The following is a 14641-nucleotide window of genomic DNA, read 5'->3' as shown; positions in this document are numbered from 1 at the left end:
ATTTCTATTTAAGGGAGGGTTGAGTGGTTGTCACAGTTATCTCCTAAACCTGTGAAAAGGAGAAAAGGGTTGTAAGAGGATAGTTGGTTTTCGCCCATTGAAGGAAGATCATTAGTGGATGTCGATAGCCTCAACGGATGAGAAATCGGGAGTGGACATAGGTCACAATGACCGAACCACTATAAGATTTGATTTGTATTTCTATTTTATTTTTTATTATCATTAATATTACTTTAATTACTTATTACACTTATTTTTCAACATTTTTGACATAATTTTTCATCGAACAAAAGTTTTCAATTTGTTGAATTTTTTATCGAAACACTAATTCACCCTCTCTCAGTATCAAATTCAATCCTAACAAATATATGATGTCAGTAACGTTACTACGAAGGAACGAATGTTGAACGAAGTTGTCATTTTGACCTTATACGTTGAAATATTGTCTATTTATCGAAGGAGATAAAATAAAACAGAGATAAAACCCATGGCGTTGGAATTGAAAACTAAGCATTTAATACTTTGGGGGCTATCCATCCCAAAAAATTCTTCCTTTCCTAATTATTTTTCTTGGTTGACGGACTATTATTTGCGTTGGCGGGTTAATTTTGATTAAACTAGATATTGAAATGGAGTACTCTCCATTTTCAGCAAAAAAAAACAGTGTTAGGAGTCAGTGATCATATATATGGAAAAAAGGAAAAAAAAATAAAAAAATTTAATATATTGAAGATTTTCTAGTATAGTGATAGCAGCACGACGTGAGGTCGGGAAGAAAAGAAGAATTATATAATCTGAATATATTATTATTAATTGGGTTTTAGAGAAATTCTTTAAAAGTTCTCAAATATAACGAATAAATTATATATATATATATATATATATATATATATATATATATATATATATATATATATAATAACGGTTTTTTAAGGACTTTTTGTAACATATAAAAAATAAAAAAAATCATGTACCTCCGAGATTTGAAGTCCAATGTTCTAACAACTTAACCATGAGACCGTTGATATTACATTTTCAGATTTGTCTTATTTAAATTAAAAGTAATCAAAATGTCAAAAGAAGAGAAACGTAAGAATCAAAAGAAAATAGAGGAAAAAAGAAAAAAAAATCGAACTCGTGACTAATTTACATAAACACATCCCTTTTAGCTAATAGTGGAGGTGGTGGTGGACTGGGCCCATAATACTGGTGTGGGCCAGGCCATCAGATGATTTCCTGGTGATGCTGACCTGGTCCGACACACCAAAGCGGTTGACACGTCGCCAGTGTGGGAACCGAAAGGGCATGGCGTTGAAAAGCCGCAGGCTCGAGCTCCGAAGCAGCGGTGACCAGGAGGAGGAGGATAAGGCACAACGATGATCTTTGTTGACGGCATTCCCTTATCCACCTCCCAATTCCAGGTTGATCCCTACTCTGTTTTCCAATCTCTACCAAAAAAGAATCGATCGATCTTTTCCGCCTCTCTCCATTTCAGATGGTCCGGGGAAGTGAAATCTTGGCCGCCTTATTGGATCACCCGGCCGTCCTCTCCTCCTCCGATCGCTTCAAGGGCACCCCCGAGAAGAAGGTCTCCTCCGCCGAGCGGCCGCCCCCCGGCCGCCTCGTGTACATCTTCCAGAGCGAGTACGCTACCGTCGATCCTGCCCTCGTCCAGGTAAATCGAAATCACCCCCAAAGGTGCCCCCTTTCTCCGATATTTCGACGATTCTTAGTGTATTTGTGCTTTTGGGTAGCTGGTGGGCACGGACGAGGCGACCACGTGCGTCGGCCTTGTGATCCGCAGCAGGAACACTGGAATGTGAGAGCCCCGTGTTGCTTTTCTCACTAGTCATTGCAGAAACATGTACGTGGTGTGCTGGTTCTGATGCGATCGAAGCATTTATGTTGCAGAACCTCCGTCAGCCATATGGATTTTCCTGGCGTCGTCGACAATGGCCTCGCTCAAATGCTATCATCTATTGCCGACAATGACGACGACAGCGACGAAGCTTCTTTCGATGTTTGCTTCGTATTCCATTTTCACTTTTGCCGTTGCTGGCCTTGTCGATTAGCTCCATTTCTGTGTTCATATGTTTTGTGCAGGTTCACCTCATCGGCGGCTTCGATGATGGGCCCAAAAGAGTTTGATTCATAATCTTGTCATCTCGTTTAAGGGTTCTTTTTTCATTCGATCGTGATGATGATAATATAGTAAGCCTCACAATTGTTATTTCTGCTTGCTGCAGCATCCGATCAATGCCACTGTATCGGAAAGAAAACAGAAAAAAGAAGGTTTTTCTTTGCCTCTATGTTCGAAACTAATAGAAGCTCTGCACAATAGCCAGCAAAAGTTTCATTTGCAAACGCTGTGTGTCCTCAGGCACAACACCAAACTAGACTCCTGTGGAAATGCTTGCCCCATCGTCAGTGGCTTTCTGGTAAGTTAATTGTGACAGTAAAACTTGAACATAGTTCAAAAGAGTCCATAAACCATGATACCTGTAAACATGGTGATGTGCATTTCGTTCTCTATGGAGTAACCTTGAAGTATTTCTGCATAAGCCAATTTTGACCAATTTACTATTACATGTAGCTGTCCAACGAAACTTTGAAACTAATCCACACTGATTGTGATGCTGGTCTTGGCACTTGGTGCACAAGCCTCTTCTTATTTAGGATTACCTGTTGTTACCATCACTTCTTTTATTTCTGCATGCTGCATAAGCCAAATTTGAACCATTTGCTATTAGATGTAGTTGCTCATGGAAGTTTGAAACTAATCCATGTTCGTCTAAATTCATAAAGTTTTCGCTGACATTGGATCACCTCTGTAATTGATTGTTCAGGTAGACACTTCATCTGATTCAATTATGCCTGCGAGCTTTGATAGAAGCTCAAGAGGTCCAGATGAGATCGTCAGGAGGATTCGAGTGTCTTTATCTTCTGATGATTCTAATTGGAAAGGAAGGCTATTAGATACTTATGACACCTGTCATGACAGATTTGAGATTGCTCCTTGCACTTGGTACATTCTTTTTATTCATATCATCCTCTTTTGACATATTATCCAATTGTCCGATGATACAAGCTAGTACAATTAATATACAGTAAGACATGTTTTACTGCCTTGTGTTATCCATATACAAGGATAAAAGTTTGCTTAAGATAGGCAGTGTAATAACAAAATTCTCTTGCTAACTATAATCTGCTAATGTACAGATTATGCTAAATGAGAATGGTAAATCCATATATTATAATAGTGCTATAAAGTTATACTCCAGAGCTTTTGGTGGACCTCAAAATTTTATTTCGACTCCAAATAGTTGGAACATTGGGGTTTGTTGTTGTTTTTGTTTTCTATGCAGAATTTTGTGGTAGCTGATGTATCTTGCTAGTCGTGCCCAGCAAGCCAATCACGTGAGTGATTGCACGTGTGACTTGACAAGGAATCTTTTTGCTTATTATATTTTGACATTTATCATTTTATATTGATTATTGCATATATGCATGTATATATTGTGATGTCCTTATATTCGTGCAATGGGAATCGGATCGTGATTAGATCACAATAATGAGACGATTCACCTTTAAATACAGATCCTAAATAATCCCGGTCATAGGTTACTCGAGAGGGACATCGTGATAACCGGACAGACTAGTGTGCTGTATACCCGTCCATATGATGGATGCAGCTGGTCTCATAGCTGCTCGTGTGGGGACACTAGGGATACAGTACAGGTGCTCATTGGAGAATGAGTTCATTGATTTATTCGCTTTTGGAATGTTGGATGGTTGATGATGTATTATTGTCAGACAGCGATTCCATAATCCTAGTGGTGTATTTGATCCTTAGACTTGAGACACCAAGAATGTCTTATATGAGTGCTCCACTCTTTGATACCAAACTTATAGGTTTGGATGTCTCAGATTTAGTACAGTTGGTCATTGGGAGTGACAATCGACCTTACGAGGACTATTGAGTGTCGATAGAGGATCTTCTACTCTCGGCGTCATGAGAGGAATATCCCATGTGTTCTTGTTTTGACAAATCCCTGGCCAGGGTCATTCGGGTTGAGAGAGAAAGAGTTCTCCGGGAGAATCCGATTAGAGCGAGACTCGAGTAGAAACCGTATGGGTCTGACAGCACCATGCTCGATATACAGTCTTTAGGATATTAGATGGATGAGGGACTATAGGTACATGGTTACTGAGGACAGACATGTACAATTGGTTGGATTCTCCTGTATCGTCTGGAGACTATGGTGTAGTGGCCTAGTACGTCCGTAGTCGATGAGTCGAGTGAATTATTACAGAGATAATAATTCACTAAGTTAGAAGGAGTTTTGACAGGTATGACTCACGGCCAGTTCGATATTGGGCCTAGAGGGTCACACATATATGGTAGGCATTGTGATTAGAGGTTCCGATATGAGATATCTGTCGAAGCCCCTATCTTATTAGATATCCAATAAGCCCATGAATTATTGGATCTCATAAATGAGATCCAATAAGAGCCCATGAGAGATTATTGGATAGAGATCCACTAATCTAAAAGACTTGGGTAATTGGATACAGATCCAATCCCCATTAGGGGATGATCCATTAGGTTTTGACAAGGGACCTCTATAAATAGGAGGGATTCAGAGCCTCATACGCTAGTGCCTTTGCTTGTCTCTCCTATTCTCCTCCCCTTCTTAACCTTAGAGCAGACCTAGAGTTTTGAGGAGCGTCGTCGCAGTCCTGCTGTGTGGATCACTGCTAGAGAGGAGGTCGCTTGACCTCCTTCACCCTCTCCTAAAGATCTGCAAGGAAATAGGGATATACGATCTCCCTAGGTAACACAATCTACTCTATATGCAGTTTTAAGTTTCGTGGATTTTGCGCACCAATCTTTGCACGACAACGAACATCTCTTTGGGAATAGGGGATTTTGTTTTCTTGTTCTTCCGTTGCGAATGTGATGTCGTCCCCAGATTTCCCAACAGTGGTATCAGAGCCAGGTTGTTCGTGCGAATGATTGGTTTTGAACTGCGTGTGTTGTGTTTTGAAGAAGCTTTTGACGTCAAAATCGTTGACGCAAAAGCGAGAAAGGGCCGCAACAGTGCTGCCGTCGATCTGCATGCGTGCAGCGCAGTCGCAGGCAGGCAGCACAGGGGCTGCGTCTGCAGCAGTTGGCTGGTGGCTTGCTTGCAGCAGGCTTGCTGTCGGCGGGGCTGGCAGCCCGCGGGCAAAGGCGCCTACGGCCGTTTCTCCTGCGGGGTGAGGCGCTGCAGGGCAGCGGTGCCTGCCGTCGCTGCTCCCACGAGCGAACCCCCCCCCGCAGGGGCGGTCGCCCGGCAGGACAGCATCGCCTGTCGGCGTTGCCCCACGGGCAGAACCGCCCGCGGAGGCGGTGGCGCCCACCTGCAGGGGCAGCGTCGCTAGCGGGCGTGTCGCCCGCAGGCGAGGGCAATGCCTTGCCCTCCGCCGCACAGCCCGTCGCCGCTAGGGTGGCGGTGGCGACGACAGCAGCAGGAAGGGAAAAGCAGAAGAAGGGCATTAGGGCATTCTTGGGCAAAAAGATAGTTTTACCCCTGTGAATTTCAGAAATTCTAGTTATGTTTTTTTTTATCCAAATTATGAAAATGCCCTTAGAATTCAGAAAATTTCTTACATATCGCTGATTTGAAAATATTAATTAATTAAAAGGTTTAATTGATTATTATTTTTTATTATTATCTAGTAGTCCTATATGATAATGATTTATATATATGATGTTTGATGTGAGGATGAGATGGACGATCATAGGGCATGGAGATGCACCGTTGCACACATAAATTTTGATGTGAGTGATTAGGCCTATTGGCTCGGGCCTGACCACATTAGATTGTGGTCCATGATCATCTGGTGTGATTGCTTATACACATACTAGATATGTATATATATTTGCATGCGATGTAGATATATATTAAATATGTATATGTGTGACATGTAATATTGGGAGACCAAATTATAAAAACCTCTCTCTCAATAATATTAAGTCGGTAAACGTGAGACAATTAGATTAACCCACATGGCCTTCCATCGTTATAAGTAGGAACCGATTCCCGGTGTAGGTTGAGTTGGTCGAGTCCCTCGAGGCTCACCTATATCGCGATTCGCTATCTTGCTTACAACATATAGATGCCACCGGTGACCTGAGAACATGGTATGCTTGGTCGAGTCCCTCGAGGGTATATTATCAAATCAGACTCATCTTGTAACGAAGGTGTTGACTTAACCGAGTATCATGGTTGATTGAGTCCCTCGAGACCATGGTGATTCGAAGGCCGAAAAGGACGAGAATCACAATGAATTGTGATCGGCAAGAGTTGCCTACCTTTTGGGTTTAATGTGATTAATCAAGTCCCTCGAGGTTACACTAAGACGCTGATTGAATCATGATCCCCACTAGAAGTCTACCGGAGACTTTCGTTTCACGTGCTGGGGGTGTCGCATGACTCGCTAGTAAAATAGCGGGAGCATATTAAGATAGAAGCCCATATGTTGATTGTTTATTTCTTGCAAAATCTGCATGTTATTTATTTTTGCTACATCTTTATTTTTAGCAAATGTCGCATTCAAATCCCTTACATGGCATGCTTGATGTCAACCGCCTCACTGGTCCAAATTATACGGATTGGCTTCGTAAATTGAGAATTGTTCTCACGACGGAGAAAATCGTGTACGTCCTTGATACAGTGATGCCTACGCCCGAGGAAGGGGCAAGCGAGGATAAGATCGCTCGCTACGTGAAGTACATTGATGACTCCACTCTTGCTCAATGCTATATGTTGGGCTCTATGACTCCTGAGTTACAGAGACAACATGAAAAGATAGATCCAGATCCATTCTCCTACATGTCCGTAAATTGTTTGAGGAACAGGGAAGGACTCAGCGATATGAGATATCCAAGAGCTTCTTCCGTGCTAGGATGACTAAGGGGACACCAGTTCAGAACCATGTTTTAAAGATGATTGAGTGGATGGAGAAACTCACAAGTCTAGGAATGGTCCTAGAGGATAACTTGTGTGTGGACATTGTGCTTCAGTCCCTACCAGATTTCTTTTCACAGTTCATAATGAATTTTAATATGAACAAGCTTGAGGTGACTCTCCCAGAGCTCCTCAATATATTGAGAGAGGCAGAGAGTACTATTAAGAAAGAGAAGCTAGTTCTCTACACTGGTGAGATCAGAAAGAAAAGGAAAGCAAAAAGTCCCTTAAGAAGGGAAAGGGTAAGGACATACCATGTAAAGCAAAAGTTGCTAAGAAAAACCCAACAAAGAACAAAGGCCAGTGCTTCCACTGTGGCAAAGATGGGCACTGAAAGAGGAACTGCAAAGAGTACCTTGCAGAGAGGGCGAAACGGAAGCTTGGAGAAGCTTCACGTACATTCATGATCAATCTCCAATTGTTAGATTTTTATGATAGTGCATTGGTATTGGATACCAGTATTGCTTATCACATCTGCAATTTGTTGTAGATTCTGGTAAAGCCGAGGGGAGATTGGCGAGAGGAATATTGCATAAAGGTTTGTTTATGCCAGACACTACTTCACATATCATGAATGTAAGTGTGTCTAAGAGGAAACGAGATGAGGTGAACAGTGCATACCTGTGACATTGTAGGCTAGGTCACATCCATGAAGAAAGGATTCAAAAGTTGCTAAATGATAGATATCTAGATCCATTCGACTATGAGTCATATACCACTTACGAGCCTTGCCTTCGTGGAAAACTGACCAACTCTTTAATTAGTGGAACTGGAGAGAGAGCCACTGAGTTGTTGGAACTCATACATAGTGATGTATATGGACCCATGTCAACTCATGCCATTAGAGGTTACTCCTACTTCATTACCTTTACTGATGATTTCTCAAGGTATGGATATGTGTACTTATTGAAGTACAAGTCCGAGGCCTTTGAGAAATTAAGAGAATATAAGAATGAAGTAGAGAACCAGACTGGAAAGAGTATCAAGACTCTTCGATCAGATCGAGGATGTGAGTACTTAAGTACAGAGTTTACTCGGTTCCTCAAGGACCATGAGATATTATCCCAATGGACACCTCCTTATACACCTCAGCTCAATGATGTGTCTGAAAGGAGAAATCGTACGCTATTAGACATGGTACGACGCATGAGTTTCGCTGACCTACCCATCTCATTCTAGGGATATGCCCTAGAGATCGCAGCTTACCTTTTGAACAGAGTTCTAACTAAGTCGATAGTGTCTACATCATATGAGATATGGAAAGGGTTGAAGCCCGATCTTAAGATTGTTAAGATTTGGGGTTGTCCTGCTTACGTTAAAAGACACAACCCCGATAAGTTGGAATCGAGGACAGAGCGGTGCAAGTTTGTGGGATACTCCAAGGAAACTTGTGGGTATTATTTCTATCATCTTGAGGACCAAAAGGTCTTTGTAGCTAAGAGAGCAGTGTTCCTTGAGAAGGAACACATTCTTGGCGGAGACAATAGGAGCATGATAGAGTTGAATGAGGTTGGAGAACCTAGCTCAAGCACCACTCTACAGCCCGAGTCTGTTAAGGTACCTAACACATAAGTTCCAACTTTGCGTAGGTTCGGTAGAGTATCCCATCTTTCTGAGAGATATGTGGGACATATTAGAGGAGAGGATGTTGAGGATATTGATCCTTAAACCTACGAGGAGGGTATTATGAGTATAGATTCCGGGAAGTGGCAAGAAGCCATGAATTCTGAGATGGATTCTATGTACCCATCGGTTGCAAATGGATCTTTAAGAAAAAGATCGGAGTAGATGGAAAGGTAGAGACCTATAGAGCAAGGCTAGTGGCTAAGGGGTATCGTCAAAGGCAAGGTGTTGACTATGACAAAACCTTCTCAACCGTGACAATGCTAAAATCCATCCGAATTCTATTGGCTATTGCAGCACACTATGATTATGAGATCTAGCAGATGGATGTGAAAACTACGTTCCTCAATGGGAACCTCGAGGAGGAGGTGTATATGATACAACCTGAGGGATTCATGTCCAAGAACTTCCCAGATAAGGTGTGTAGGTTGCTTAGATCCATTTATGGACTAAAGAAAGCTTCCCGAAGTTGGAACATAAGATTTGATGAGGCAATCAGATCTTATGACTTCGTTAAGAACGAAGACGAGCCTTGTGTGTACAGGAAAGTAAGTGGGAGCGCTCTCACCTTTTTGGTGTTATATGTGGATGACATCCTGATCATTGGGAATGACGTAGGAATGCTATCCACAGTAAAGGCTTGGTTATCTAGACACTTCTCCATGAAGGACTTAGGGGAAGCATCCTATATCTTGGGGATTCGAATCTATAGGGACATATCCAAAAGGATGCTTGGCTTGTCCCAATCCATGTAATATAGAAACCATTGTCAAAAGGTTTGGTATGGAAAATTCCAAGAGAGATCTCTTACCGATGAGACATGGGATATCGCTTTCTAGGAGTATGTCCTTAAAGACTCTAGAAGAAAGGGCGAACATGGATATGATACCTTATGCCTCAGTGATAGGGTCTATCATGTATGCCATGCTATGTACTAGGCCTGATATAGCTCATGCTCTGAGTGTCACGAGCAGGTATTAGGCGGATCCAAGCTTGGAGCACTGGAAAGTAGTAAAGTGTATCCTTAAGTACTTGAGAAGATCTAAGGATCTTTTACTAGTATATGGAGGTAGTAGCCTCAAGGTTGAAGGCTACACAGACTCGAGTTTTCAAACTGATGTCGATGATAGCAAGTCGAATTCGGGGTATGTGTACACCTTGAATGGAGGAGCAGTGTGCTGGAAGAGTTCTAAGCAAGATACTACTGCTGACTTGACCACAGAGGTGGAGTACATTGCTGCATCAGATGCAACAAAGGAGGGAGTCTGGGTGAAGAAGTTCATCACAGATTTGGGAGTCGTGCCGGATAGTGAGGAGCCGATTTCCTTATATTGCAACAATAATGGGGCGATTTCTCAAGCGAATGAACCGAAGTCTCATCAGAAATCTAAGCATTTTTGAGGAGGTTCTATCTTATCAGAGAGATCGTAACCCGACGAGATGTAGCAATGGAAAGAGTTCCATCTGAAGATAACATTACAGATCCACTAACAAAGTCGTTGTCTCAGATTGTCTTTGAGCGTCATAGGGGTCTGATGGGGATCAGACACATAGGTGATTGGCTTTAGGTCAAGTAGGAGATTGCTAGTCATAAGTGCCCAGCAAGCCAATCACGTGAGTGATGGCACGTGTGACTTGACACAGAATCTTTTTGCTTATTATATTTTAGCATTTATCACTTTATATTGATTATTGCATATATGCATGTATATATTGTGATGTCCTTGGATTCGTGCAATGGGAATCAGATCGTGATGAGATCACAATAATAAGACCGATTCACCTTTAAACACAGATCCTAAATAATCCCGGTCATAGGTTACTCGAGAGGGACATCGTGATAACCGGACAGACTGGTGTGTTGTATACCCGTCCATATGATGGATGAAGTTGGTCTCATAGCTGCTCGTGTGGGGATACTAGGGATATAGTTCAAGTGGTCATTGGAGAATGAGTTCATTGATTGATCCGCTTTTAGAATGCTGGATGGTTGATGATGCCTTATTGTCAGACAACGATTCGATACTCCTAGTGGTGTATTTGGTCCTTAGACTTGAGACACCAAGAATGTCCTGTATGAGTGCTCCACTCTTTGATACTAGATTTATAGGTTTGAATGTCCCAGATCTAGTACAACTGGTTATTGAGAGTAGCAATCAACCTTACGAGGATTATTGAGTGTCGATAGACGATCATCCACTCTCGGCGTCATGAGAGGAATATCTCATGTGTTCTTACTTAGATAAATCCCTGGCCAGGGTCATTCTGGTTGAGAGAGAAAGAGTTCTCCGGGAGAATTCGATTAGAGTGAGACTCGAGTAGAAACCGTATTGGTCTGACAGCACCATGCTCGATATACGGTCTCTGGGATATTACGTGGATGAGGGACTATAGGTACACGGTTACTAAGGACAGACAGGTCCAATGGATTGGATTCCCCTGTATCGTTTGGGGACTACGACGTAGTGGCCTAGTACGTCCGTAGTCGATGAGTCGAGTGAATTATTACAGAGATAATAATTCACTAAGTTAGGAGTTCTGACAGGTATGACTCACGACCAGCTCGATATTGGGCCTAGAGGGTCACACACATATGGTAGGCATTGCGATGAGTAGAGGTTCGGATATGAGATATCCGTCGGAACCCCTGTCTTATTGGATATCCAATAAGCCCCTGAATTATTGGATCCCATGGATGAGATCCAATAAGAGCTCAAGAGAGATTATTGGATAGAGATCCACTAATCTAAAAGACTTGGGTAATTGGATGCAGATTCAATACTCACTAGGGGAGGATCCATTAGGCTTTGATAGGGGACCTCTATAAATAGAAGGGATTCAGAGCCTCATAGGCTAAAGCCTTTGCTTGCCTCTCCTATTCTCCTCCCCCTCTAACGGTGATCCACACAGCAGGGCTGCGATGACGCTCCTCAAAACTCCAGGCCTGCTCTAAGGTGGAGATTAGGCTTTGATAGGGGACCTCTATAAATAGGAGGGATTCAGAGCCTCATAGGCTAGAGCCTTTGCTTGCCTCTCCTATTCTCCTCCCCCTCTCCACCTTAGAGCAGGCCTGGAGTTTTGAGGAGCGTCATCGTAGCCCTGCTGTGTGGATCACCGTTAGAGAGGAGGACGCTTGACCTCCTTCACCCTCTCCTAAAGATCTGTAAGGAAACACGGATATACGATCTCCCTAGGTAACACAATCTACTCTATATGCAGTTTTAAGTTTCGCGGATTTTGCGCACCAATCTTTGCACGACGACGAAATCTCTTTGGGAATAGGAGATTTTGTTTTCTTGTTCTTCCGCTGCGTATGTGATGTCGCCCCCAGATTTTCCAACATATCTGACTCTAATTAAAATATCACTCATGTTTTTAGTAATTTGATATCAAAGGAGTCTTCAAGGTTTATACATTTGCCAATGTGAAAAGATGCTCTGGTAAAAACTTTGTGTTGTGTTTATATTGCATAAAGATTCCTCATGATATGGCTAAGGATACAAATGTTTCTACAAAAGAATAAGTTTCCATTAATGTAAAGCATTATATTAATTGTGAGCGAAACCTTTTAACTGTCTTGCCTAGGATGCTTTTTGACTACGCTTTCTATTTGTTGATTTCAGGATGTCTGATTGGAAGTCTTATGCTTCATCTCTGCAGCAGCTTTCTGATTCCGAATTCCTCTTGAGATGTTCTACCTCTCCTTATGCAGAGGCCCCTGATTTTGTTGAAAGCCAAAGAAGGTTTGTATTTCAAGCTCTACTTTGACAGGATGTTTCTGGCTTCCTGCTTTGTATCAAACATTTTAAGTAGTAATGCAATGCAAGTATGATTTGCTTTTGGTAGGCCAGATATTGATACAAGGAAACTAATTATCTGATTCCTTCTGGCAAATGATATCACTTCATTTTTGCATTTTGTTACTAAGTAATTAATGTGGGAAAAACAATTGTGTATGCAAGAAGGAAACACAACACTGGTTGAAACTTAAGTGTAGTGATGCTTGGAAAGATAGCCCTTGAGTGCTTTGCTTTGATCAATTTCATTATACTCATGCTCAAATATAGCCAGAATATCAAGATTATCTTACGTCCGCTAGGGCTGTGAGCCTGGCAATTTTTGGTGCATTGTGATGCATGTGGTAAAACTTGGAGGTGATTACTTTATTGTACTGGAAATTGATGGTGACTGGAACCAGCATCGAGAGACATTTAGTTGGATTTTTGGTTCCTTTAAGATTGGGGAAGACTATATGGCCATAATATAATTAAATTGGAAAATGTGGTAAAGTACAATTATTTCGAAAGCAAATCTGACATAATCAAATGAAGCTACTTTACTACTGTTGATAATTCACATTGCAATTTGTTTCGAGCTCATCCGTGGGCTCAATCTAATTTTCACTATTTTCAATGGCTTTTTTCTGCCTTTAGGCTTTTATATCATTAGTGCAAGGGAAAATAGTTCATCATGAAAAATTTCATAGCCTACTTCCTATTGTATATGCAGGAAATGGAACTACTTGATTGAGAATCCTGATTGGAGACACACATTTACTGGAAAGAAACCACGAATCTTTCAGAGAACCGATGATGGTGGGTGGTCAAAATGTGCATAATGGAAATCATCTCGGATGTCGTGCGTCGGCCCATCATCATGGGGTTTCTTGAAGCATAACAATCCTATGAACTAGTGCATTTTTTTATTGATCTTTAAAGCTTGTTATAAATCCCTCTTGTGACTTGTGATCTGTGTATGCATCGGCACATCATTGGATTTCTTGAAGCACGACAATCTTATGAACTAGTGCATTTTCTAATCCATTAAGAAAATTTTGCTCAAGCTTGTGGCAGAATGTCTCTTTTGAGATAGAGAGCATAATTGCAACTGAAACCTGTTCGCTGGTTTAACTTCTAGACTGTGCATGACACAAATTACTACTCTAAATTTGGACGCTTGTGATATATATATATATATATATATATATATATTTCAGATTGTGATGAGGAGAGACATTCTGCCACAAGCTTGAGCAAAATTTTCTTAATGGATCAGAAAATGCACTAGTTCATAGGATTATCGTGCTTCAAGAAATCCAATATATATATATATATATATATATATATATATATATATATATATATATATATATATATATATATATATATATATATATAGCAAATAGAAGTACTTTTATTTTCATCGTAAAGATATGTTTTATGATGTTTATACTTTAAAAAGATAATATAGCATATTCTCATATTATTGATTTTTAAAATTAAATTATATACTTTCAAAAATTGATAAAGGGTTTTTAAATATTATTTGAAGTATATATAAGCATTGATGCATATTTTAAGTATGTTTTGTAGTTAAAAGGTATAATTCTTCGAAGTGGTAAGCCTAAGTATACTAGTGGACTTGAGTATGAGGTTAAGTTATGATAATAAGTATATATATAGTAATTAGAAGAGACTTTCATATAAAATGATTATGTTTAAAATAATCAAGTTTTAAGTTTAAACATTATGTGTTGAGGATGATAAAATGATTTATTTATATATGAATGGAGGAATAGATAATTAAGTGGAGATGAAAATGAGAGAGAAGTATTATACTAAAAATATTAAACTATATAAGTGAGATTTAAAGATGAATTAGATAAAAAATTTATCATTTTTGTCGATCCAAATTAGACTCAAATTAAGTTATAGAATCCTAAAATTATGTTAAAAAAAGAAAAACTTAAGATAAAACTAATGAGATTGAACCCAAGATCTTGTGATAGTCTTTTCTGTTGAATCTCGTATTTTGATGATGAAACTACTTGATATATGTTTATGATTTAATCTGCGTTTTGAGTGACGCATGATGCCTCGATCAGGATGAGACAATTAAAGCAGGAAAATCATGTTGTGCCGGAGGAACATGTCAGAAGATTGGACGTCGGGCTGGTGGATCGGTCGACGTATCGACAGAAGGCTTCGGGCCGTGGACTCGGGCAT

At 40.6% G+C, this 14641-nt stretch overlaps 1 protein-coding gene across 1 annotated transcript; it reads left to right on the top strand.

Annotated features, from left to right (window-relative positions):
• Positions 1–1262: 1262 nt before the first annotated feature.
• LOC135624057 (protein N-terminal asparagine amidohydrolase-like) lies at positions 1263–13421 on the top strand. Its single transcript, XM_065127533.1, has 9 exons — positions 1263–1421; positions 1496–1675; positions 1755–1819; positions 1912–2020; positions 2104–2142; positions 2247–2438; positions 2847–3025; positions 12260–12379; positions 13146–13421. The coding sequence occupies exons 1-9, from the start codon at positions 1377–1379 to the stop codon at positions 13252–13254; spliced, it is 1038 nt and encodes a 345-aa protein (XP_064983605.1). The 5' UTR covers positions 1263–1376; the 3' UTR covers positions 13255–13421.
• Positions 13422–14641: the final 1220 nt, after the last annotated feature.

The sequence above is a fragment of the Musa acuminata genome, chromosome BXJ1-3 (genome assembly GCF_036884655.1).
Source record: "Musa acuminata AAA Group cultivar baxijiao chromosome BXJ1-3, Cavendish_Baxijiao_AAA, whole genome shotgun sequence".
Taxonomy (NCBI): domain Eukaryota; kingdom Viridiplantae; phylum Streptophyta; class Magnoliopsida; order Zingiberales; family Musaceae; genus Musa; species Musa acuminata.
Note: the sequence above shows the minus strand (reverse complement) of the source record. Positions and strands in the feature narration are given on the sequence as shown.

Bases quoted from the DNA above. Each gene is read 5' to 3' on its own strand.
- LOC135624057 (XM_065127533.1), top strand. From the start codon at position 1,377: ATGATCTTTGTTGACGGCATTCCCTTATCCACCTCCCAATTCCAG. The intron at 1,422-1,495 runs GTTGATCCCTAC...TCTCCATTTCAG, and splicing joins TATCCACCTCCCAATTCCAG to ATGGTCCGGGGAAGTGAAAT. The intron at 1,676-1,754 runs GTAAATCGAAAT...GCTTTTGGGTAG, and splicing joins TCGATCCTGCCCTCGTCCAG to CTGGTGGGCACGGACGAGGC.